This window comes from Canis lupus, chromosome 2, assembly GCF_011100685.1.
Source record: "Canis lupus familiaris isolate Mischka breed German Shepherd chromosome 2, alternate assembly UU_Cfam_GSD_1.0, whole genome shotgun sequence".
Classification (NCBI taxonomy): domain Eukaryota; kingdom Metazoa; phylum Chordata; class Mammalia; order Carnivora; family Canidae; genus Canis; species Canis lupus.
This window is the reverse complement of record NC_049223.1, coordinates 83090190-83112659: the sequence shown is the minus strand read 5'-3', so window position 1 is coordinate 83112659 and position 22470 is coordinate 83090190. Positions and strand designations below refer to the sequence as shown.

Sequence of the window (22470 nt, the reverse complement as noted above, 5' to 3'; positions counted from 1 at the left end):
TAACTGTCAGAGCCAGTCAAGGTCACTTGCTCTGCTCCGTTCTGCTTCTCTGGGGGAGGCGACCGCAAGGCAGGGAGGGCAGGATCCCTTTGCTCCTGCCTTTGGATCCCCTCCCCTGAGAGAGGCAGGGCACTTGCCTACAAAACCCCAGAGCTTGGGCCCCCTGGAGCCCGATTTTCCTCTGCAGGACGTGGGCGGCCACATCGTGGCAGGGGGCTGGACACCCTGAGGTCCCGTGTGTCCCCCAGCTGTCGTTAACGCTCTGGGCCATCCATCTCTGGGCCTTCTGGTTCAAACGGGACAGTGCCAACAGCACTAACACACGGTATTGCTGTGCGTCAGGCGCTGTTCTAAGAACTTCATAAAACACCTTTTTAATCCTCCCAATAGCCCCCAGAGGTGAGCACTAATATCATCTCCATTTCACAGATAAGGAAACGGGGGGCGCAGAGGAGTCACACACGGAGCAGTAAGTCGAGGCAGGATTGGAACCGAGCCTGGGTCCTCAGCTACTTTGCACGGCGCCTCCGTGAAGACACGAGGAGTGCGGGGGGCCGGGGCGGGGGTGGGGGGAGCAGGGGGGGCTGGCATCCAGCAAGCACCTAGGCTGTGCTAAGCATCGCTGACCCCTGACAGAGCTGGTCTCATTCAAACCTCAAGGCAAACAAGGTGTGGGAGGCCGTTACTGCAGTCTGAAGTCAGGGGCAGGGAAACTGAGGCTCAGAGGGAAATGAGAGTGGAAATCAGAACCCCAGCCCCACACCCCACTCCCGGCAGCCAAGAGGTGCCGAAGCCCTCAGGCTCCCTCCCCGCTGCCTCCACCTCTCCCCAGGGAAGCAAACCAACCCTCAACCGGGGCCTGGACGCTGTTCCTTGCTCCGAGCCTGTCTGTCCCTTCTCCCCAGCCGCACACCCCCACCTGGTGGCCCTTTTCTTCCCTCTATCACAGACGGAGCAGAAATCACATCTTACAATCTCACCGCTCTTTCCGTCCACGACCCACATTATCTGGTTTGGATCCTGGCAACCACCCGCTCAAGTGGACCACCCGGCATTACCGTGTCCTAATTTCACGCCGGAGGGAGACAGGGCTCAAAAAAGTCAAGGGACCCGGCCAGACTCACCCAGGTTCTCCACCAGGACCCAAACTTATGTCCTCTGACTCCACAACCGGGGCTGTGTGGGGACCTCAGAGGTCAGTCAAAGCACTTTAGAGAGGAGGAGTCTGAGACCCAGACAGGACACGCGGCCTGCTCAAGGCCACAGAACCCAGACGGAAGGCTGCAGCCTCCAGGCCCCTAACCCCTCGCCTTCCTACGGTAACACATGGAACCAATGATACCGGCTCAATGACAGCAGAGGCCAATGATGCCAACGCCGCCAAAAGGCAGAGGCAGGAGCAGGGGGTTTCTGGCCTGACATCCCAGTGTCCAGGACCGTCTTCTGGGGGGAGGGTCAGGTGAACGAAGGCAGGCCAGATCTTTTTAGGACTTGCTCCCGGGGCTGAAAACGCCAGCTCAGGGCCTTGCATCTGGGCAGTGACTGCCCCGATGCCTGGGGTTCCTGCTTCGCAGAGTGAGGAGTGAAGATCAGAGGAATTCGGGGCATAAAGGAGCAACATCCCTGAAACCTCAGGAAATGGAAAAAAAGATCTACCAAAGCTAAATCCACGGCTCTGTCACCTTTTATAACGCGTGCCTCCCGGTTCTGGGTCTGAACCCTCTGGCTCCGCAAGGTCACTGCTGGGACTGGTGCTCACATGCCCACCGGTGGAAGGCTGGAACCCACCGAGGGCAGGGACATCCTGGGGCTCCCCATCCTGGGGGCTCCTCCCTATGGATGCTGGGGGCCCCTCTTCCCAGCTCTGTCTCTGCCTCCTGCCACTGGCCTTTGCAGGGCCCCTTAACTTCTGTGCCCTCTGTGTTCCCATCTGCCAAAGGGACCTGTACGTCCGCGTCGCCCCTGGAAAAGGGCACCAGTGAAGCAAGGGCGCAGCAGCCTGCTAAGGCTTTCGTGTTCAGCTTTTCACATCTGGGCTGAAAAAGCACAGAACTGCACATCTTTACTGCATCCCTGGCTAGCGGGCTGCCAGTACGCCGTGCCAGGACTATTTCTCTCCCCTCCTGGACAGAAGAGCAAACCTGGGAGCTGAGAAACAGAGCTGCTCAGGCTCTGCAAGCTGCCCGGGAGCCCGTAGAAGTGGCTGGATCCTTCTGTGTTCAGTGCAGCATGCATGATGGCACTCAGCTCTTTCCCACACAGTGCGGGGGCGGGGGGGTGGGTGTCTTCCACTTACAAGGGGCCCATCAGTAACCTGCACCCTGCCGTACTCTGACGCCAAGGCGGGTGAGTTGATCTCAGACTTGGGTAGCAGAGAAATGGGAGGTCCCTAACTTCGGAAAGTGAGTTGCTGGAGAAACAGGTGGAGAAGCATGGCATCGGGGCCCTGAGACTCCAGATGTGACCCTCCCCACCCACTTTCCCTAGCAGACTCCGGGGCCTGGGAACCTGCCACGGTTATTATCCGGGAGCCACTCGCCCGGGGCAGCTGCTCGCCGGGGCAACTGCTCGGTGCACTCAAGCCCCAGCTTGCAGGGGGGACCCAAGGCCCTGCGCCGGCCGCTCCCGGCTCCCTCCCTGTCACCCCCTGCCCGTCCCGCAGCCCAGCCTGCCGGCAGCTCACCTTTGGGCAGCTTGGACGCGTTCTCCTGGATCCAGGAGAAGAGGTGGGCAAAGTCGCAGTCGCACAGCCAGGGGTTCCCGTCCAGGCGCAGGGTGCGCAGCGCGGGCAGCGCGGCCAGGGTGGCCACGTTGAGGCTGCGCAGGTTGTTGTCGTTGAGCTCCAGCACCTGCAGCGACTCGAGGGTCTCGAAGGCGGCCTCGTGCACGCCCGCCAGGTTGTTGTTGGCCAGGCTCAGCTTGACCAGCCTGCCGGCCGAGCGGAAGGCGCCGGCGCCCAGCTGGGTCAGGTTGTTGTAGCTGAGGTCCAGGAAGGCCAGCTTGGCCGAGCCGCTGAACGTGCCCTCCTCCAGGGAGCGCAGCGAGTTGTTCCTGAAGTCCAGGTACACCAGGTCGCCGTAGAAAATGAAGAAGTCCTCGGGGATGCGCTGGATGCGGTTGCCGGCCACCAGCAGCTTGCGCACGTCCAGGGGGAAGGGGTCGGGCACGCTGGGCAGCCCGCGGTCGCGGCAGTCCACGGTGTGCGGGGCGGTGCAGGCGCAGCCCGCGGGGCACGCGTGTCCGGGCCGGAGCGGCAGCAGCAGCAGGAGGCTGCAGAGCCCGAGCGCGGCGCCGGCGGGGGCGGCGGGGGCGGCGGGGGCGGCGGGGCGCATGGCCGGGACCGCGGCGGGGGCGCGGAGGGCGCGCGGAGGGCGCGGAGGGGGCGCGCGGGGAGGGCGCGGAGGGCGCGGGGCGGGCGTGCGCCCAGGGCGCGCGGCGGCGGACCAGGGGAGTCGGGGCGGCGGGGGCCGGGCGGGGGCCGGGCGGGGACAGTCGGGAGGGAGGGCCGAGGGAGGGCCCGCCAAGGACTTACCGGGACCGCAAATCGAGCCGCCGGAACCTCCCCGGGAGAGGCGGGGGCCACGGGGCCTGGCGCGCGCCCTGCGCCCCACGTGCGCCCCCCACCCCGGGACCCCGAGGCCGCGCCGGGGCCCCCACCCGCCCGCCCGCCGCCCACGCGCGCTCCCCGGCGCCGGCCGTCGCCACAGGGAAGGCCACCTGCGTCCCGCGGGCTCTGGCGGGCGGGGCTCCAGGGCGGTCGCTCTCCCTCCTCGCTCGGCCCGGTCAGGGAGGCGCGGGGTCAAGTGAGGCGGAGCCGCCTGGGTCCCCGCCAGGGCCGGTCAGCACTTTCCACCCGGCTGGAGCTCGTCAGGCCCCGGAATCCCCCCTGGCAGGACTAGCCCGGGCTGCTGGTCTGGGGGGGGTGGGGACTGGGGTCGGGGCTAGGGGCAAGGGGGGGGCAGGGACCTGGGGGCAGAGGCTGGAGCAGGGGCTGGGGGCAGGGACCTGGGGCAGAGGCTTGGGAGCAAGGGCCCGGGGGTAGGGACCTGGGGGCAGGGGCTGGAGCAGGGGCCTGGGGGCAGGGGCTGGGGGCAGGGGCCCAGGGGCAGGGACCTGGGGGCAGGGGCTGGAGCAGGGGCCTGGGGGTAGGGGCTGGGGGCAGGGACCTGGGGCAGAGGCCTGGGGGCAGGGGCAGAGACCTGGGGGCAGGGGCTGGGGGCGGGGACCTGGGGGCAGGGGTTGGAGTAGGAGCCTGGGGGCAGGGGCTGGGGCAGAGGCTTGGGAGCAAGGGCCCGGGGTAGGGACCTGGGGGCAGAGGCTGGAGCAGGGGCCTGGGGGCAGGGGCTGGGGGCAGGGACCTGGGGCAGAGGCTTGGGAGCAAGGGCCCCGGGGGTAGGGACCTGGGGGCAGGGGCTGGAGCAGGGGCCTGGGGGCAGGGACCTGGGGGCAGGGGCTAGAGCAGGGGCCTGGGGACAGGGGCTGGGGGCAGGGACCTGGGGGCAGGGGCTGGAGCAGGGGCCTGGGGACAGGGGCTGGGGACAGGGAACTGGGGCAGAGGCCTGGCTCCTCAGTGATGCGGCCTGAGTTCCAGGGCCTGCACCTCTCTGGACCCCGGTGCCCCATCTGTAGCGTGGGACAAGGTGATATGAATGATCCTGGTGGGAGATTTTCCTCCGGGGGAAACTACCCCCAAGCCAAGCTCCGTCTCCCACTCCTCCACCCATTTCAGAAATGGTTGAGGGATCCCGGCAGAGCCGCCAAGACATTGTCCTGCTGCTGGCTATTTTGGTCCAAATACCCTGGAATTGATAAGCTCCCACTGAACCAAAATTAACCTTGGCAACAGCTGTTGGGCAACAGGCCCCCAGAGACCCTGCCCGGGTCCCCCGCCCCTACACAGACTGGTGGAGGCTCAGATTCTAAACCATAAGAGCTAAGCCCCAGCCTTTTTCAAAGGTACATGCAGTCTCGATGCCTCCGATGGATCAAAAACCTGAGCCTCTGGGACGGAGCCAACAGCTCAACAGATGACAAGTGCTTGCAGAAGACCCGGGTGGAGGAGGGTTGGGTACAGAGTTCCAGGGAACAGCTCTTGGGGTCCTGCAGCTCTTTCTCTGCTTACCCTCCGGGCCACCCTGCCAGACCCCCGGAATCCTGTGTCCCTACTTTCCCAGGAACTCCCACTTGCCTGTATGGCCCCCAGGTGCAGGGTGGAGCCCCCATCCTGCCCCACCCTGGCATCATCCCCTTGAAGAGGCACCTGCAAGGGGGAGGGGGAGGCATAATCTACCCTCCTAGAGTGGGCGAAAGTACCGGGACCGCATGAATGATGCCCTGCTGCAGTGTCACACAAAGCACAGGCAGGTGCAGGATCAAAAGGTCCCCCTATTGCGACTTTGCGGGAGCGCCCTGCTCCATCCCTTACAACCTCTGCCTTTCCGGGTTGGGTCGGGTTGAGGCGGGGCTCCGGGTGCTTACTCCAGGGCTGAGAGAGCCGGCCTGTCAGTGGTCTAAGCCCTCGGCGTCACTGTCTCAGGACATCTGGGTTTGGTTGGGCTCCCATCTCACACGTGCGCAAGGCTGCGCCTGCGTCTCCAGCGTCCTTCCTGCCAGCTAGTCTGGTTGGCTGCAGCCCTGGCCTGGGGGTCCCACTGCGAGTCACCGAAACTTCCACAGGCCACTTGATCTCTCTGGGGACGCACTTCTCAGCCTGGGGTCCGTGGCCCCTCGGTGATGAACACTTTTCAGAATTAAAAAAAACGAACAACAACAATCTGGTGAAAACTGGGAAGGAGGCCTCCCAGAGTAACTGCTGCAGTTCTTGGTGACGGACCTGACGGCAGCCCTAGTTCTGCGCTGAGCAGACACCGGCACCCGCGGATGACTTTGACTAATGGACACAGAGCTGCGTTTCTACGTAAGAAATGCAGACTGTTTGGCAAGGGCTTTCGGAACGGGGATGCTTGGTGGTAAAATAGCATAAGGGGCTCCTGCTGATGAAAATGTAGAGAAATACCACTCCTGGCCTGAATTTCCTCATCTTGAAATGCGGCAGAAAATACCTTCTCTCTCCTCTTCCACAGACTATGTAAGGCCCACGTGGGGAAACACTGGTACAGGATGTGAGCTGAAGAGTATTTAGAGAAACACGGCCCGTAGAGGTGGCCCTAAGTCTTACTATGGCAGGAACTCCTTGTGTCTTGCTTTGAGTGGCCCCCGAAGTCCCTCAAATCTAAATTTAAGTGTTTTTCATTAATATTAGCAGGAGAAGACTCGGCTGGCCTTCGTGGGGAGCAGGGAGGGGGCCCCGATGTTCCAGAGCTCCTATCCCTTGGGAAAATGCAAACTTTGCCACCTCTGATTTTCCCCAGGCAAGGAAAACATAGCTGTGACCTCGGCAAGGTCACACCATGAGTCAGTGGTAGCTGCTGGAAATAGAACACAGGCGTCCTGACTCCCCAGCTGCTCCACTCACCCTGCTTCTCCCACCCCCACCCCCCAGCCCAGGAAGGGGGCCCCTCACAGCCGGATGGAAAATGTTGCAGGTGACAGGGACCGACCTTCAGAGACTTGGTCAGCTCCTCCTTTGTGGTGCCTGTTCAAGAGGCTCAGAACCTGCCGTGCCAAATACCCAAGGTATTCTAAGGTTTCAAAACCTCGCGTCACGCGTTTCCCAACGGTTCTCCTCCGGTGTCCCCGAGCCACAGCCACGCAGCACCTCCCGTCCTGTTTCATGAGTGGCCGCCGTCTGTCGCCCTGTGGGGTCGGGTCTCCGGATCTGTGTGGACGGTGGCCCCCAGGAATGCCCTCTGTGGGGCCTGCGCCCTGTAAACAGAAACAATCCTCAGTCGTGAGGTTTTCCCCCTTGGGTGGGCGGACCGACCTCTAAATCAGCCCAGATCCTCGGCCCGACACTATGAATGAGGTGATGCCAGCATGGTGTGTGCAGAGCCTGCATCTGGGAGCAGGTGCTGGGCCTGAGCGGCGAGTGGCTGGCGTTCGTGGCCATGTCATCTGCTACTGGTCGTATTGCCTCTGGCGAGCGCCCGCTGACCTGAGTGGGAGGCACGAGGACACCCCAAGGGCCCCAGGACCCGAGACCCGAACTGGGCCTTTGCCCGGGACAGCCGGAGGCCCCGGAACCCGCTCTCTGCTCCGTGCACGCGGCTGTGGCTCTGTTCCCTCCTTAGCCGCCAGCTCCACCTTCACCTCCTCACCTTCCCCCGCGTCCCGCCCGCTGCCCCTTCTCACCGCCCCACGGGGGCACCGCTGGCCGCCTGCACCGGCTCCATCTCTTCTAACCACTAGGTCTGGGGTGAGGAGAGCCCGTGAGCCTGGGCCCACGGAGAGGAAGAGCTCCAGCCCCTGGGGTCATCCCTGGAACCGGGAAGCTAACCTTCAACCCGCCTAAACGAGAGGCAGGGAGGCGGAAGGGGTTGGGAACATAGGTTTGGACTCAGACCTGGGTCAGATCTTGGTTCTCCCGTCCATGGTCTCCGTCACCTTGGGCAAGTTGCTTACCTTCTCGAAGCCTCAGGGTTCCTGTCTGTGAAATGGGATCATCCTAGGGCCTACCCTGGGTTGTTATGAGGATCGAATGAGCAAGTGCTTAGCAGTGAGACTGTCCCAACAAATGGCAGCCACCTAATTACCTAGCTCTCTATTTGTTCACCCACGGAGGCGGGTGTTTTTCAGGTAAAGTAGGAGTGCCTTTGCCTGGCTGGAGGTCCCTTGTTCTGAATGCCCTAAAATTCCAGGGTCAGCTTTCAGAAGTCTCCCTCTGCTGAGCCACGCTCCCCACTCCGACTCTAGACTATCTGAGAGAGACACGTGTGCACACACCTTAGCTCTCTCCAGCTCTGGCTGACTTTCTGAGCACCGTTATAGGTGAGTGGTTCCCCAACCACACCCCAGCTCACCGGCTGGATTGGTCTGAGCGTGGGCAGACTAGTAAGATGAAGGGCATGGGGTCAGTCCTTCATCCCAGCACAAGGAGACATCTGTTCTCTGCTACGGCCGGCGCTCGGACCACTGGCTGGCCATCCAGCAAGTGTGTGACCTTGGGTTGGGCCAGAGGTTGGGGTAGGGCCACCCTATCTTTCCCAGGAGAAGAAAAATGCAGAGCACATGTCCCAAGAGTCAAAGGGGCCCCATTCCATGATGTCGTAGCAAGCTCAGGAGTCATCCCCGGTTCCTCTTGGCTTGTGTGCACCCCCTCCTATCCATTGGCAAGGCATCCCCGGCTGTCCTTCTCTGCTCCCCACTGTTACCTCCTTAATCCAAACCAGCATCATCTTGTACAGCAACCCCCACTGGCCTTCCCAGCCCCTGCCCACGCTCCCAATACTCAAGAAAGCTAAAGTGATCTTGGAAAATATACACCAAATCACCTCACCTCCCTGCTTAGACAGCTCCAATGGCTTTCTGTGTGTGTTGAACGGATTTCGAAGATGATCTCCCTGCCAGTTACCCCGCCCTTGGTACTTTTTGAGTGGGGGCAAGGCCTGTGATCTATTCTAATGAATACAATACGGCCGAGGCGATTGATGCCATTTCTAAGACTAGGTTACAAGAGATGGTAACTTCTGTCTCGCTGTCAGGCTCCCTCGTTCCCTCTGTGGCGTGTGCGCTTTGACGAAGCGAGCTGCTGCATCGGAGTGGCCGGCACGGCAAGGACGGGAGGATGGCCTCGGATCAGTAGCCTGTGAGGAACTGAACCTTACCAACAACAACGTGAGCTTCAGGCCCCGACATGAACCCAGAGATAAACTGTGAGATGAAACTGTGAGATAAGAAAACGTGTTCTGTTTTAAACCGCTACATTTGGGGGTAACTTGTTACACAGCAATAGCTAGCTAATACACTGCAGCACTTGGAGCAAAACCCTAGCGGACCCTGTGTAGTCTGGCCCCACATGCCTCTCCCACCCCATTTGGGACCACCCTCCCTTTGGCTCACCACCCTCCAGCCACTCTGGACCTTTGTACCTCTAATTCTTCATGCTCACGTCCATCCCTGGACATTCGGTGCACTCTGGCTGGAACACTCCCAGAGCTCTTAGTGTGTTGGTGCCATGTGGTCATCAGGTTTTCTTTTTCATGTTTTTTTTTTCAGAGAGAGAGTGGGAGAGCTTGCATGCACACACCTGAGCAGGGTTTGGGGAAGGCCAGGGGAGCAGGAGAGAGAGCTCAAGCAGGCTCCTTGTCCAGCAAGGAGCCGGACTCAGGGCTCAATCCCATGACCCTGAGATCACGACCTGAGCCGAAATCAAGAGTCGGACACAACTGCCCGAGCTCCCCAGGTACCCCGGTCATCAGGGTTACTCAGCCCAACTACCACTTCCTTAGACTGGCCTTCACTGGCCTCCCTCTGTCCTCAGTTACTCTCTTCCAAGCATTTATTATGCCCCGACATTACCTAGTTTGCTTGTTAGTTTATTTATTCATTCTAAGTTCTGCCACTAAACGGAACTACTGTGAGGCCAGGATGTTGACCCAGTTCCTAGCATCGGCCTCAGAATGTAGTAGGCACTCAAGGAATGCTTCATTAAGTTAATTGCTACCTGCAAGCGATGCTTCTCAACTAACCTACCGGTTTCTTGGTAGCTTCCAGTGGCGTCTCACCTGGAGATGTCCACCCAGCTCTTCTGGGGGAGGAAGGGCCTTCTTCCCTCCAAAGCTGGCCTCAGCTCTGGCCTCATGGAGGGAAAGGCATCCTTGTGTGGGGCACAGAGTGCTCCAGCGACACCCTGAAAGTATCCTGGGAGTTTGGGACTCCTCCAAACACATTCCTAGTTCCTCTCCACTCCATCGAAAGCATGCAGGACCCCACAGATGGCTTTATCATCCACCTTCAAGCCTTCACAATGCCCTCTTTCTGCTTTGGCTCTCAACAGCTTCCAAGTTTGGCTCAAAGAAACTTGGCCTCCTCCAGGGAGTCCTTCCAGAATTGCCCTGGATAATTCCCCTCGTTCTCCGTCCTGGAAGAACAGGTGCCGTGCTGTGGATGGGGCTACAAGATGGAGCAGGAACAGCTCTGTGCTTAAGGAGCCCATGGCTGAGGAGGCAGCTATGGGAAAAGGTAACCACAGTGTGATCAGAGCTCAGGAGGTACATGGTCTGTAAAACTCCAAGCCACCGCGTTTTATTCAGCACCCTGAACGGGGGCAGTAATTTGGGTAGAGTCAGAGCTAAAAGCATCGGCCCCTGGGCCAGTCAGCCTGTGTTCAAATCCTTGTCCACCATTTCTAGGCTGTGTCTCTTCTGCAAGTAAAGTAGTCTCGCCACCCCTCAGCTGCTTCATCTGTAAGACGGGATGCATGGTAGCCATCGGTCATTGAGAAGATTCGGTGAGGGAGAGCGTTCAGATGGGCACGTGGCACAACTTCTCACGAGCAGCGGTGTCCCGACACCGTCAACCATGGAACACTTCCTGCAACAAGCATCTGTTGCTCGCCTCATATTCACAGGGAAGGCACCCACCTGGGTCCCTGACAGGCGAAGATAGAGTAGAGGGCGTCCATCCTCAGATGACTCACCATCTTCGTCAAGAGACCGGGACACACGGCAGCAGCAGACAGCAGACAGTTCAAGGACGCGCCGTGTACGATAACCACCGAGCAAATCTCCCGGGCTCACAGATGTCACAGGCATTTGGAGGAGTCAGGGATGCCTGGGCTGGCGTGAGTGGGGCAAGGTACGTCTTGACACTGTTGGCCATATTTTCCAATTCGGATCTGGGAGCACATGGCCATGTGGCTTCATGCTTCTGTACCCTGGCGCACAGCGTTCCCTCTGCCGGCCCACCTGGCACACTCCTGCTCACCCTTGAAGACACCGCGCATTTTTCCAGGTGGCCTTGACCTTCCCAGGTGCGGACAAATACTTCCTCCTCTGCATCTCTTGCTCCCCGGGCTTCTATTCTTGTTCCCTGGGTGCAATGTGACATCTATTGATGACATGCTTGTCTCCTCTGCTGGAGGGTTAGTGAGCTCTGGTGTGAGAAAACAGGTCCTTGTGAGCAAGGACAGCAGACAAAGATCTGCTGTGAGCAAAGATCTGCTTGTGAGCAAAGATCGCGTCTGTTCCACCTTGAAATCTCGGAACCCAGCATAGGGTAGGGCCCTGCCTGGGGCACTGATCCCAGCTCAGTGTCTTTGCTGAATGAGTGAATGAGTGCACACATGGATAAATGAATAGTTCTGCCCTGAGGAACGATCACTGGACCAAGTATTTGAAGTCTGAATTGCTTCCGAAAGCTCGAGAGGTACGAGTCTCTGTAATCATGCCACCAGACTATGGGTTCAGCCCCACAAATCCTGCAGACTGCTCGGTGGCCGCCGTGGCTTCTGCTCCTGGCCCACACCCTCCCTCACAATAAGAAGCCCCGTGATCCCAAGCCCTCTCATTAACCATTTATAGGGCCGCAAAGCCCCTTATACCTGTGATCTCAGTTGACCCTTGAAGAATAGTCAGGTGGACAGGCCGTGGGTCATTGTGTCTGTTTTATAGAAATCAAGACTTAAATGGCTCAACTTTTCCAAACCAGAAACGAGCTTCCCGTGCTCCTTGTGCGGCTCCCGTGTCCTCGAGTGGGGTTCTATAACAATGAGAGATGAGTCCGTGGCTGCAGAGTGGAGGCCCTGATTAGATACAGGTCCTCAGAGCCTGGCATTTCAAGGTTTATTTTGGACCAGCCACACATCTCTGATTGCACGGCAGCCTTTAAGCTGTCCTCACTAGCCGCCCCTGCCCTCCCCCACCCCAGCTCGCAGCCCTGCGTGGGCCCCGGGCACCTCCTCGTGCATGCCTGCGGGCACTTCCTCCTTCCAGGTGTGTCTTTCTGAGAGGGCAGATGGGAACAAATAGTATAAAACCTCCAGAATTCTTTCTAGTAAATGCGGAGGCACACAGGAGGCTATTTTTATGTGAATTTGTATGTGATTTGCATAAATCTGCATATATTTCCCCAAGCCATGACACTGAGCTCATGAAGCAAACCATTAATGGGTGAATCCGCTTCATTCATGCCAGCCAATGGCAGGAGTAGATGCATCTGCTATCCTAGCTGCCCTGGCTGTATTTCCCCCCCTGAGATTTCTTCTAATTTAAGATGAAATCATTTTCAGCATTACCGAAGACCTCAAAGGATATAGGAAACATGACATTTATATAATAATAATAATTAATAATAATAAGTCTCTAACTCAGATGGCTTGCTATATAGTAAGCATTGCTCTATCAGGTGTAATTATATTATCTTTTTTTTGGGCAAATATATATTTTTTTATCTTCTCAGTAATCCAAATGGTGAGTCCCATCACTATCCTTATTTTACAGATGAGGAAACTGAGGTTCACAGGGTTGGGGTAACATGGCTTGTCACCGACTCAAACAGGGGCACCTGGCTTCATTTATTCATACAGCAAATTTTAGCTTAAGCACCTGCTACGAGCCAGGTATTATTCCAGACACTGGAAATACTGCAGCGAACAGTAAAAATAGAAAGTCCAGGCGTCACAAAGCATCAGGGTGCTTAGGTAGGGTGAGGTTGGGTTGCTGTAACAAAGAGACCCTAAATTTATTCAATCAAAGAACAAAGAAGTGAATTTCTCTCTCAACTGGTAATTCAAGGCCTGTTTCCCAGGTTGGTGGGCAGCCCTGCTCCACCTGTCACTGGGGAGAACCCAGGTTCCTTCCAAGCTTTTGCTCTGCTGGGCACCTGGGACACTGTCTTCACCTGGTTGGGTGGCCCGGGCTGCCGCCCTGCAGTGTAGCGGCAGGAAGGTGGGAGGGAGCGCGCAGAGGCCACCCTCGGTGCTGAAGTCTGGGCCTCCGGGCAGAGGCAACAGTCATTTCTGTTTCCTTTCTGTGTGTAACCTGGTCCTCTGGCCACATCCAACTCCAAGAGGGGCTGGGAACGGGGTCTGGCCGGGCCCCGGGAGGACAGGAGAATGGCTCTGGGTGGGCAGCCAGCAGCTTTGCCACAGCATGACGTTCGTCAAGCAAGTGACGCTATTGGATGGTGTCACACAGTGATAAGAGCAATGAAGAAAAATGAAACAAGGGAAGGGCCTGGAAGGTGATGGGGACAGATTTGTCAACAGTCATGAGCTCTTAATCACGGTTCTGAACTGACCCCCTGCAACCACCCCCACGTTCACAGCGACGGCGCTACAGGCTCAGGAGACACCCAAGCACTTCCTGAGCCAAATAAGGCCAAGTCAGGTCCAGCTGAGTAACCAGAGGCTCTGGCCAAGCCACAGTTTACTGGACTTGACCTTCAGGGAGGCTCTCATGCCTTTTTCCAAGGTGTTTTTATTTATTAGACACATTACTCTCATTTTAAAAGTTCCTTGTGGTGTCTAGGGCAAGTACTGTCATTCCCCTTTGACAATGGGGCATCTTGAAGCTGGAGAATGTTCGGTTCAGTTAAAAAATAAACTGTAGGGGCCCCTGGATGGCTCAGCAGTTGAGCGTCCGCCTTTGGTCCAGGGTGTGACCCTGGGGTCCCAGGATTGAGTCCCACATTGGGTTCCCTGCAGGGAGCCTGCCCCTCCCTCTGCCTGTGTCTCTGCCTCTCTCTCTGTGTCTCTCATAAATAAATAAAATATTTAAAAATAAATAAATAAACTGCATCCAGCTCTTGTGTGCCAAGGAACTGGGATAAGAAGGCAATTGGGATGCAATGCCCCCAGATGCCATGACAGGTAGGTAGGGTGGTGTACAGACAGGTAAGCAAATAATTTGTAAAACATACACACGATCAAAGTGAGCACACAATACAGTGGTGCAGAAGAGGAAGGGCGTGATAATTCTACGTGACCCCTACGAGAGGGGTCAAGGGAGGGATCACAGAAGAGGTGATGGGGGACCAAGTTTTTGAAGGATGAGTAGGAGTTCTTCAAGCAGATGGGCAATCTGTTCCAGGTCAGGCAAATACGTCCCAGAGAGAAGGACTGTGTACATAAAGGCGCAGGGAAACTTGCAAAACTTCTAAAATCAATGCTAGAAAGTAACTCGGGCCTCCTGAATCCTCGTCCATGCTAGTATTTGACCTTCGTTTGCAGCTGTTTCAGGGTCTGGTGGCCCAGCGCCTGGGTGTTGTGTAAGTGTTGGAAAAGCTCTGATCACAGAGCTACCAGCCGTGCACTCGTCCAGGAGCACTGCCCGAGTGCCTTCTAGATGGACTTGGTCACCGGGGATCCACCGACATCCCTGGGCTGGCCTGATCCCCAGCGTGGGAGGGTGACCCGACAGGGGATGACGGGCTACACCAGGGAGGCCGCTGCATATTTCGAGGTCACGAGTCTGGACTTTGTTCTGAGCTCTCGCAAGGGTTGTGGTGACAAAAGACATAACCGGGTGTGCCTTGCAGAGACGTGACTGTGGGGACAGTGTGGGGCTTGAGTTGGGGGAGGCAAGACTGGAGCGCTGCTCCGGGAACACAGATGGGTCTCCCACGGGGCCACTGGGGGCCGCACGCCTCCCCTCTGTGCTAGCAGGACCGCCAGGCCCCGCGCTTCGGTCCAGGCCGGAGGGGAAGGCGGGGAGACTGTGAGCACCCAGCTACGCCTCCAGACGGTGCGGGGACTTTGCCAGCCCTCCGGTCCCAGCTCCGTCACCTGCTAGTCACGGGGACTTCACTCAAGTGCTTTCAACAGTCTGGGCCTCGTCCTCCTCCTCCGTAACACGGGAGCCCTAGTACCTCCGAGGGTTTATGGGGCTGAGAACAAATACTACAAGCTTAGAACAGCACTTGGTGGGCAGGAGCCCTGGTGTTAAAATCATTCTTCGCCACTGTCATTGTTCCGTCCCCGGCTGCTGCTGCGGCTCCCGAGCCACTGACGCCGGGTCCTGGCGCGCCCTCGTCGTGCTCCTTGTGTCCTTACCCCTTCCTGACCGCAGTTGTGCTCTGGGAGACTGCGCCTCGCCGTCCCGGCGGTGGTAAGACATCTCTGCTGGCCGCTTCCTGTCGCCAGTCCTTGCCGCCACCTGAACCTCAGCATCCTGCGCCCGTCACCTTCCAAAGCGAGAGCTGATCTTTGCCTGAAGCCGTCTGAGGACCAGAGATGTGCACGAAGATGTTCATCGTGTTATTTATAATGGAAAAAAAAAAAGGCAAAGAAATAACCGGAAATACTACCTTAGTCCATTGCAACTGCTAGGACAAAATGCCCACGTCCTACAAACGACAGAAATTTATCCCCCTCCCCCGCCTTGTTCTGGAGGCTGGACGTCAGCGATCGGTTCCTGCCTGCTTCCCGGCTCACTCGCGGCCGTGTTTTGGCCGTGTCCTCCCACGCGGGGGGGCTTCGGAGCCCTGAGGGGCCTCTTTGCTGAGGCACCGGTCCCATTCGCCAGGACGCCGCCCTCACGACCTAACCCCCTCCCAAAGGCCCCACCGCCTAACCCCATCCCCTCGGGGGTCAGGGCCCCACCTGCCACCTGCTGTGGGGACCCAGGCACGCAGACCCCAGCAGACATCCCGCTGCGCGTCTTGCACAACATCCCCGTAGGGACGCGCTGCGTGGCCCCTCGAGATCTTGCCTCAGAAGACCCCCCAGGGGCGAGGAAATACCGCGTGGGAGTGGCCGGTTACAAAGCCTCACGTGCGGCGTGGGCCCCACTTCGTTTTACGGATACGCACCCGGAGAAGAAGAATGAAATACTAACGGAGCTTCTCTAGGTGGCGTCTTATAATCCAGAAAAAGACACTGAGAGCAAAATGGAAACTTCTGGGGAGTTACATTCGTCTTTTGAGTAAGTCCAGACACTTGCAGGGCCCAGCTGTGACCTCAGCCGAGTCCCTCCACCCTCATGTCCAGCAGCCTCGCTCCTGCTCCCGAGTGCCCAGCCCGTGCTGCTCCCGGGACGCGATGGGCCCTCTGTCACCTGGGCCCGGGTTCCCCACCCCCCCGGGGCCGCTCCGGCTCACCGAGCCACCGCTGTGGGCTCACCTGTCTGACTCCCGCACGAAGCCCGTAGGGAGAGACACCCTGACCCCTAACCGTCGGCCCCGGCCCGTCGTGGGTGTTCGGGAAAGGCCACAGCTTTCCTCGCCCAATTACCAGCCAGGAGGCGCGTCAAGAGTCCCCGCGGTGTCCAGTTCGGAGCAGCGCCACCTGCAGCCTCCGGCAGCTCAGGGCCCCGGTCAGCCCCGAAGGCCCTTCCCCAGGAGCAGGAGGGGTGCCCTCCTCCAGGCCAGGCGCCCCCCGAAAGCTGTCTCCTCCCGCGGCCGCTGCGCTCCAGGACACCCTCCGCCCCAGTGTCGCCCTCGTCGCTGCCCCAGACCCCAGGCCACTACCTTTCCTGCCTTCCCTGTCCCGCGTCCTGCCGTCTCCACTCCGCACCCCGGTTTGGCCTCTGGGGAGCTGAGAAGAGCCAGCCCCCCAGGAGCGAAGAGGAGCCGCGGAGGCCACAGAGCGGGAATCGTTCCCGGGCTCATGGCTCGTGGCGCTGGGAAGGGGCCTGTCCCCTCGAGCTCCGCCTCGCTGGGGTGCACCGTATTCCAAGTGATGGGTTAAACCAGATCCAGGGGCGCCGGGGGCTCAGCGGTGGAGCGTCGGCTCTGGGCTTGGGGCATGACCCCGGGGTCCCGGGTTTGAATCCCGCATTGGGGTCCCAGGAGGGAGCCTGCTTCTCCCTCTGCCTGGGTGTCTGCCTCTCTCTCTGGATCTCTCATGAAAAAAATACATAAAATCCTTAAAAAAGAAAGAAAGAAGGGGACACGCTCATCTGCCCGTTGCCAGTTTCCGTCGTAGGATGTCTGCGTGCACTCAGACTTCAGCCACCTTTCCTGAGTCAGCTTTCTTAGTAAGAAAGAGAACGTTCCAGTCTTCCGTCCACTGGCGGTTCTCTTATGCTCAGCTGATTCGGACCAGGTTGGGGTCGGGAAGGCAGTTTTTTGGCGCCGCAGAGCCCAGTGCCTCCCTGCTCAGCCTCCTCCCTTGTCTGCGCGTCTGCACCTGCATCAGCACACCTGCATCTGGCACCTGCATCTGGCACCTGCGTCTGGCACCTGCACCAGCACACCTGCATCTGGCACCTGCGTCTGGCACCTGCACCAGCACACCTGTGTCCGGCACCGGGACCAGCACACCTGCATCCGGCACCTGCGTCCGGCACCTGCGTCCGGCACCTGCACCAGCCCACCTGCATCTCCACACGCACTCCCCTGAGCCGCACAGGTGACCGTCCTAACCATCACCCCACAAAGCAGCCCTCTCCCTCTCCAGCGTCAGTAATAGTTAGGAAATCCCTGCTGTTATTTCCCTCCCACGCTGATCAGTTGGCTCCTGCTCATTTTCCAGCGAGTTCCAACCGACTTCCTGGAGTCGTGTGACGCTGGCCCTCGGTCTCTCCCTCGGAGCCCCCATTCGCCTCAAGCTCCGCGTATTCCAGAAACGTTGTCTCGTCAAATTGGCTGCAAGGATCCGATGGGATGATATCTCTGAAGCTCCCGGTAAACCCTGCGCCCCTTGCAAACGTGAGGTGCTGTTTCTCCCACGCCCCTGAAGCCCATGACACATCCATCCTTCACTCGACTATGAAAGAGCAGAAAAGTTAGACATAACCTGTTTCCCACTGAGAATGTTCTCTTTCTCAGATGTCAGGATAAATCAGGTGAGTCCCAGGTTTTGGGGGTTTGTGGAAAGTGCACTTTATCCTGGCGCTTTTGTGCAAATCCTACCAGATTACTCACCCAGAAGATTAGGTGTATTTCCTGGCAAGCCTGCGAGGAACTCGTGGGTTATCTGTGGGCCCAGAGGTTTTGTTCCGAATTTTCTGCAACATACTCTAAACAAGGGTCATTTTGTTCGTTCACTCAAACATCAAACATCCTGGGTCCCCGGCTGGACTCTAGGGGCACAGGAAGATCTGAAGACGATGCTGCAGACTGGTCTCTGAGTGGGGAAAATGAATTCATTTCCGGCAGCAGATGGAAATAAATGACACCAGTTCTGAGCAGGACACTCCTTCATCCTACTTTTCCCATGAACTGTCAGTCCCCCTTCCCTTCAGTGCTGCCAAAATTACGTTTCTGGGTCTTGATGATAATTTGTGGCAGCTCGAGTGGTCACACTCGGGGGGAATCTTCGGAGCAGTTTACCCATTTGAGTCAGGCCCCATCCATCTAGAAACGTGCTACGGCCAGGGATGTGCTGATGGATGTCAATCCCCTGGCTTCTCCAGAAAACACATGCCAATATCTGGGCACATCAATAAGCAAAAATTTTGCCAATAAAAAGGGTGTACGGTGCACAATTCATAAATAACAAATTACAAATAACAAATCTTATTGTAAATTCCATACAGCCGACCGCTTCTTACAAAACATTTTCACTGATTTTTGTAGAACTCCTGATGTGCAGCAAACCTATGGTTGTACTTCAGTCATGTTGGCAAAACACCTGCTTGATCTGACTCAGCAAAGAAGTTGCTTAGATTTTTGATGATGGACTGGAGTTCCCACATAGTGACTATTGACTGGGACGCCTGGGGGGCTCAGGGGTGGAGCATCTGCCTCCAGCTCTGGTCGTGATCTCGGGGTCCCGGGATCAAGTCCCGCATCGGGCTCCCTGCGTGGAGCCTGCTTCTCCCTCTGCCTGCGTCTCTGCCTCTCACTCTCTCTCTCTCATGAATAAATACATAAAATCCTTAAAAAAATTACTATTGACTGATCTCTTTATTTGCATTAGTGAGTAAAATAAAACCATGCATACACATTGAAACTTCATTTAATGATGTGAGCAACTTCTCTTCTGAATCAGTGTTCAAATACTAGAATATTTCCTCAATTCTGTGTTTGTCTCAATGTAATAGTCATGGGCAGAACGTGCTTTCCAGTTTATCAGTCGATTGATTGATTGATTGATTGGGGCAGGGAGGGGCAGAGGGAGAGGGAGAGAGTCTTAAGCAGGCTCCATGCCTCGTGCAGAGCCCAGTGCAGGGCTCAATCTCACAACCCTGAGATCATGACCTGAGCAGAAATCAAGAGTCAGACGCTTAAAAGACTGAGCCACCCAGACGTCCCTATTGTTGTATTTATTATAACAAAGTAATGCATTATTAACTATTTTATTAGCATTAATGTTTTTCTATCACTTTTAAAAAAAGATTTATTTAAAAGAGAATGCAGGTGGGGGGGTGGGGCAGAGGGAGAAGGAGGGAGAGAATCTCAAGCAGACTCCCCGGGGAACGCAGAGCCCACCACGGGGCTTAGATCCCAGGGCCCTGAGATCATGACCTGAGCTGAAACCAAGAGCTGGATGCTTAACCCGCTGAGCCACCCGGGCGCCCCTGTTGTTCGCATCACTTTTAAAAGTCTATACAGTTTAAAAAGAACAAATTAAGTCCTGATTTGTAGTGTTTCCCAATTTCCGTGGTGGAAATACTCACATTGTAGCTGATGCCAAGTTACCAACGTGTTGTCACTGGGCATGGAATTGATAAGAAATGTGCAAGAGCACAACATTCAGTAGAATTTCTACCTGCAGATGCAGTAGATGTAAATAACCTCAAGGGCACAGATAATAGTAAGACTTAGTGGAGTAATTAGGAAATAATGAGTTTTAAGTATTTATTACCTTTTCTGTCTCTTTCCTTTTTTTTTTTTAATTTTTTTTATTTATTTATGATAGTCACACAGAGAGAGAGAGAGAGAGGCAGAGACACAGGCAGAGGGAGAAGCAGGCTCCATGCACCGGGAGCCCGATGTGGGATTCGATCCCGGGTCTCCAGGATCACACCCTGGGCCAAAGGCAGGCGCCAAACCGCTGCGCCACCCAGGGATCCCTGTCTCTTTCCTTTTTATATATTTTTATTTATTATTATTTTTTGGCGAGGAGAGAGAGAGGGTGTGCATGATGGAAGAAGAGGGGTAGGGGCAGAGGGAAAGAATCTCAAGCAGGCTCCCCACTGAGTGTGGAGCCTGACTTGGGGTTGGATCTCCTGACCTTGACATCATGACCCGAGCAGAAATCAAGAGTCGGACACTCAACGGACTGGGCCACCCGGGTACTGCTTTTTTTTTTTTTTTCTAACCACTTTAACCTTTTTAATGTTTACATGTCAATAGCATTAAGTGCACTCACAGTGTTATACAACTGGCACTACTTTTCAGTTCCAGAACTTTCTCGTGGCCCCAGGTGGGAACTTCATACCCCGTAAGCAGCCATTTGCCACCCCTTCCACCAGGGTGCTTTCTGTCTGTGCATTTGCTGTCTCTGGGCACTATTTAAATGTCCGGTTTCTTTCCCTCAGGATGATGTTTTCAAAGTTCATCCATTTGTAGCTCAGATCAGTAGTTCATTCCTTTTCTTGGCTGGTGAATATTCCATCGTTCAGAGAGACCACGGCCCCTTTAGCCCTTCATCCACTGATGGACGTTTAGGGTGTTGCCACCTTTTAGCTACTATGAATAGTATTGCTATGAACATTTGTGATTACCTTCATTTTCAATATAATTTACTTAATTGTAAGTTTATATAATTTCATTTTTAATAATGGTTGTGTTGGAGCATCTGGTAGAGCATGCAACTCTTCATCTCAGGGTTGTGAGCTCAAGTCCCATTTGGGTGTGGAGTCTACTTAAAATAATGCTGATGATAATAATAATGATGATGATAGTAATAAATAACAGTTCTGTTACCAACCAACTTGCAAAATTCCTGAACATTTAAAGATTGGCCCTTGGGAGTGGGCAGGCGCCGGCTCCAGTGCTCCGCGGGTTGTCACCATCTACCAGCAGATCTGTATTCTGGGATCAATGAAGGCTCCTCCTTGCTTTGTCAGTTTGAGCAGGTCACTAAGCTCTCTTGTCTTTGTCTCATCTCTAGAATGAGCCTCTTGGGCTAGATGATGTCTAAGGTCCCTTCCTGGGATAGCTTCTCTCTAATTAGTGGCCATGCCAGGTAAACAGGTGAGACAAACCCACATTAACCTACCACCACCACCCCCAGGCAGTTGAGGGGCTGAGCGGCATGCTTCTGCAGGTCAGGGTCATCAGCCCCATGGCCCTCGATGGACATGTTTTGATTGTCCCCCTTCCACCACTTCTCTTCTCCTCTGATCAGTTTTCCCGTTGGTGGATTCAGCCTCTCCCTGTTCTCGAGCCTGTATTTTAGGCACTGACCTGATGAATATTCTCTCCTTGACCAAACTCTACTCATACTTCTTTGAGCTACCCTTCCATTGGGCCCCATCCTTGGGTATGTCCTCAAGGGCCCAACTTTAGCAAGAATCCTGCTTTGTCAGGTTAGCCAAAATCCCTATCCTTTGTATCTGCCCAAATTCCTCACTCCACCATCCCCCTGTGGCACCTGACTGCCCTGGCCTGCCTTCAGCAAGAATCCAGCCAGGTCAGTTTAGCCGGAATTCCCCCTTAGCCCTGATGGTTCCCCTTAGCCACTTTCGATCCATTGAACCTCCCACCTGTACCCCCCCACTGCTCCTTGGCTATAAATTCCCACTTTTTCTTGTATTGGGAGTCGAGCCGCACTTCTCTCCCCTTCTGCAAAGCCCCATTGGGGCTGTCCTTATGCTTATTTCTATAGTCCTGAATAAAGTCTGCTGTACCATTTTAACAAGTGCTATGGCTTTTTCTTTAACAGACCCTACCCCATCTGCAGGTGATCAGGTCAGGACTGAACACATGACACAGTTGGCTCTAAGAAGATGCCAGCATCTCTTTCTGAAAAGAGAAAGAATAACCTCTTTTCCTTCCACTGAGATACTATGGTGTGAGGATGTGGTGCTTGCCGTTGCTAGGGCCATTTTGTGGCCCTGGTAAGCATTTGTTAAGCACCTACTGAGTGCACGCAGGGCCCTGAACCAGTGGAGTCTGTGAGCAAATGGATAAGAAGAGAATGGAGATGCGCGGTCTCTCTGGACTTCTCAGTTCACAAGCCAATAAAATCCTGGTTTTTTTCTTGGGCTAATATGAAGTTTAAGCTGCATTTTCTGTCTCATGCAACTTGAAAAAAACCAACCAAATCAAAGGATACCACCTCCATGAGAATGAGAGCTTCACTACTGCTTTAATATCAGACCAGCTGTGCTCAGTGCCTTTGATCCAAAGAGATCCTGGGGATTCCCACTGGTCCTGGGTCCAATGGGAATATTAGAAAACCCATCCCCTGTGTAACCTGAAGGATCACCTCTGGATACTGTGGTATAATAAAAAATATATTCAGTCATCATCTCTGGTTCCTGGCACAGTGCTCTTAAACCTTTGGCATTTCCTGAGTGAATGGCGTGTATTTGGTTACTCACAACTAACCCTTTTAAATTGCACCTGAGTTTGTGCCAATGCCATGGCTCAGGGTGGGGCTCTTAGATAGCCTCAGGATGGGACCGGTCACCAGAAGGACCAAGAACTTTCAGCCCCAACCCTGAACTCTGGAGAGGGGAGGGAGGCTGAAGATTGAGCTCTGTAAAAACGCATGGACAATTATGAGCTTCTGGGCCG

General features: G+C 56.0%; 2 protein-coding genes across 4 annotated transcripts in view; one reads left to right on the top strand and one right to left on the bottom strand.

The window, feature by feature from the left end:
• LRRC38 (leucine rich repeat containing 38) overlaps positions 1-3332 on the bottom strand; it is a 31106-nt gene extending 27774 nt beyond the window's left edge. Inside the window, exon 1 of the mRNA XM_038531954.1 lies at positions 2684-3332. Coding sequence (XP_038387882.1) covers positions 2684-3332 — 649 coding nt within the window. The remainder of the gene's footprint in view (positions 1-2683) is intronic.
• A 1267-nt stretch (positions 3333-4599) lies between these two features.
• Positions 4600-13475, top strand: LOC106558410. Of its 3 annotated transcripts, XR_005355115.1 has the most exons (7): positions 4600-5917; positions 6503-6636; positions 7758-7887; positions 8601-8733; positions 9115-9301; positions 9896-10080; positions 10251-13475. XR_005355115.1 is itself a non-coding variant. In XM_038529656.1 (6 exons), the coding sequence occupies exons 1-6, from the start codon at positions 5894-5896 to the stop codon at positions 10275-10277; spliced, it is 690 nt and encodes a 229-aa protein (XP_038385584.1). In that variant the 5' UTR covers positions 4600-5893; the 3' UTR covers positions 10278-13475. The 3 variants fall into 3 exon arrangements, 1 of the variants encoding a protein (XP_038385584.1); XR_005355116.1 differs by lacking the exon at positions 9115-9301; XM_038529656.1 differs by lacking the exon at positions 7758-7887.
• The last annotated feature ends 8995 nt before the right edge of the window (positions 13476-22470 follow it).

Bases quoted from the DNA above. Each gene is read 5' to 3' on its own strand.
- LOC106558410 (XM_038529656.1), top strand. From the start codon at position 5,894: ATGGACACAGAGCTGCGTTTCTAC. The intron at 5,918-6,502 runs GTAAGAAATGCA...CCCACCCCCCAG, and splicing joins ACACAGAGCTGCGTTTCTAC to CCCAGGAAGGGGGCCCCTCA. The intron at 6,637-8,600 runs GTATTCTAAGGT...TCTCGCTGTCAG, and splicing joins TGCCGTGCCAAATACCCAAG to GCTCCCTCGTTCCCTCTGTG.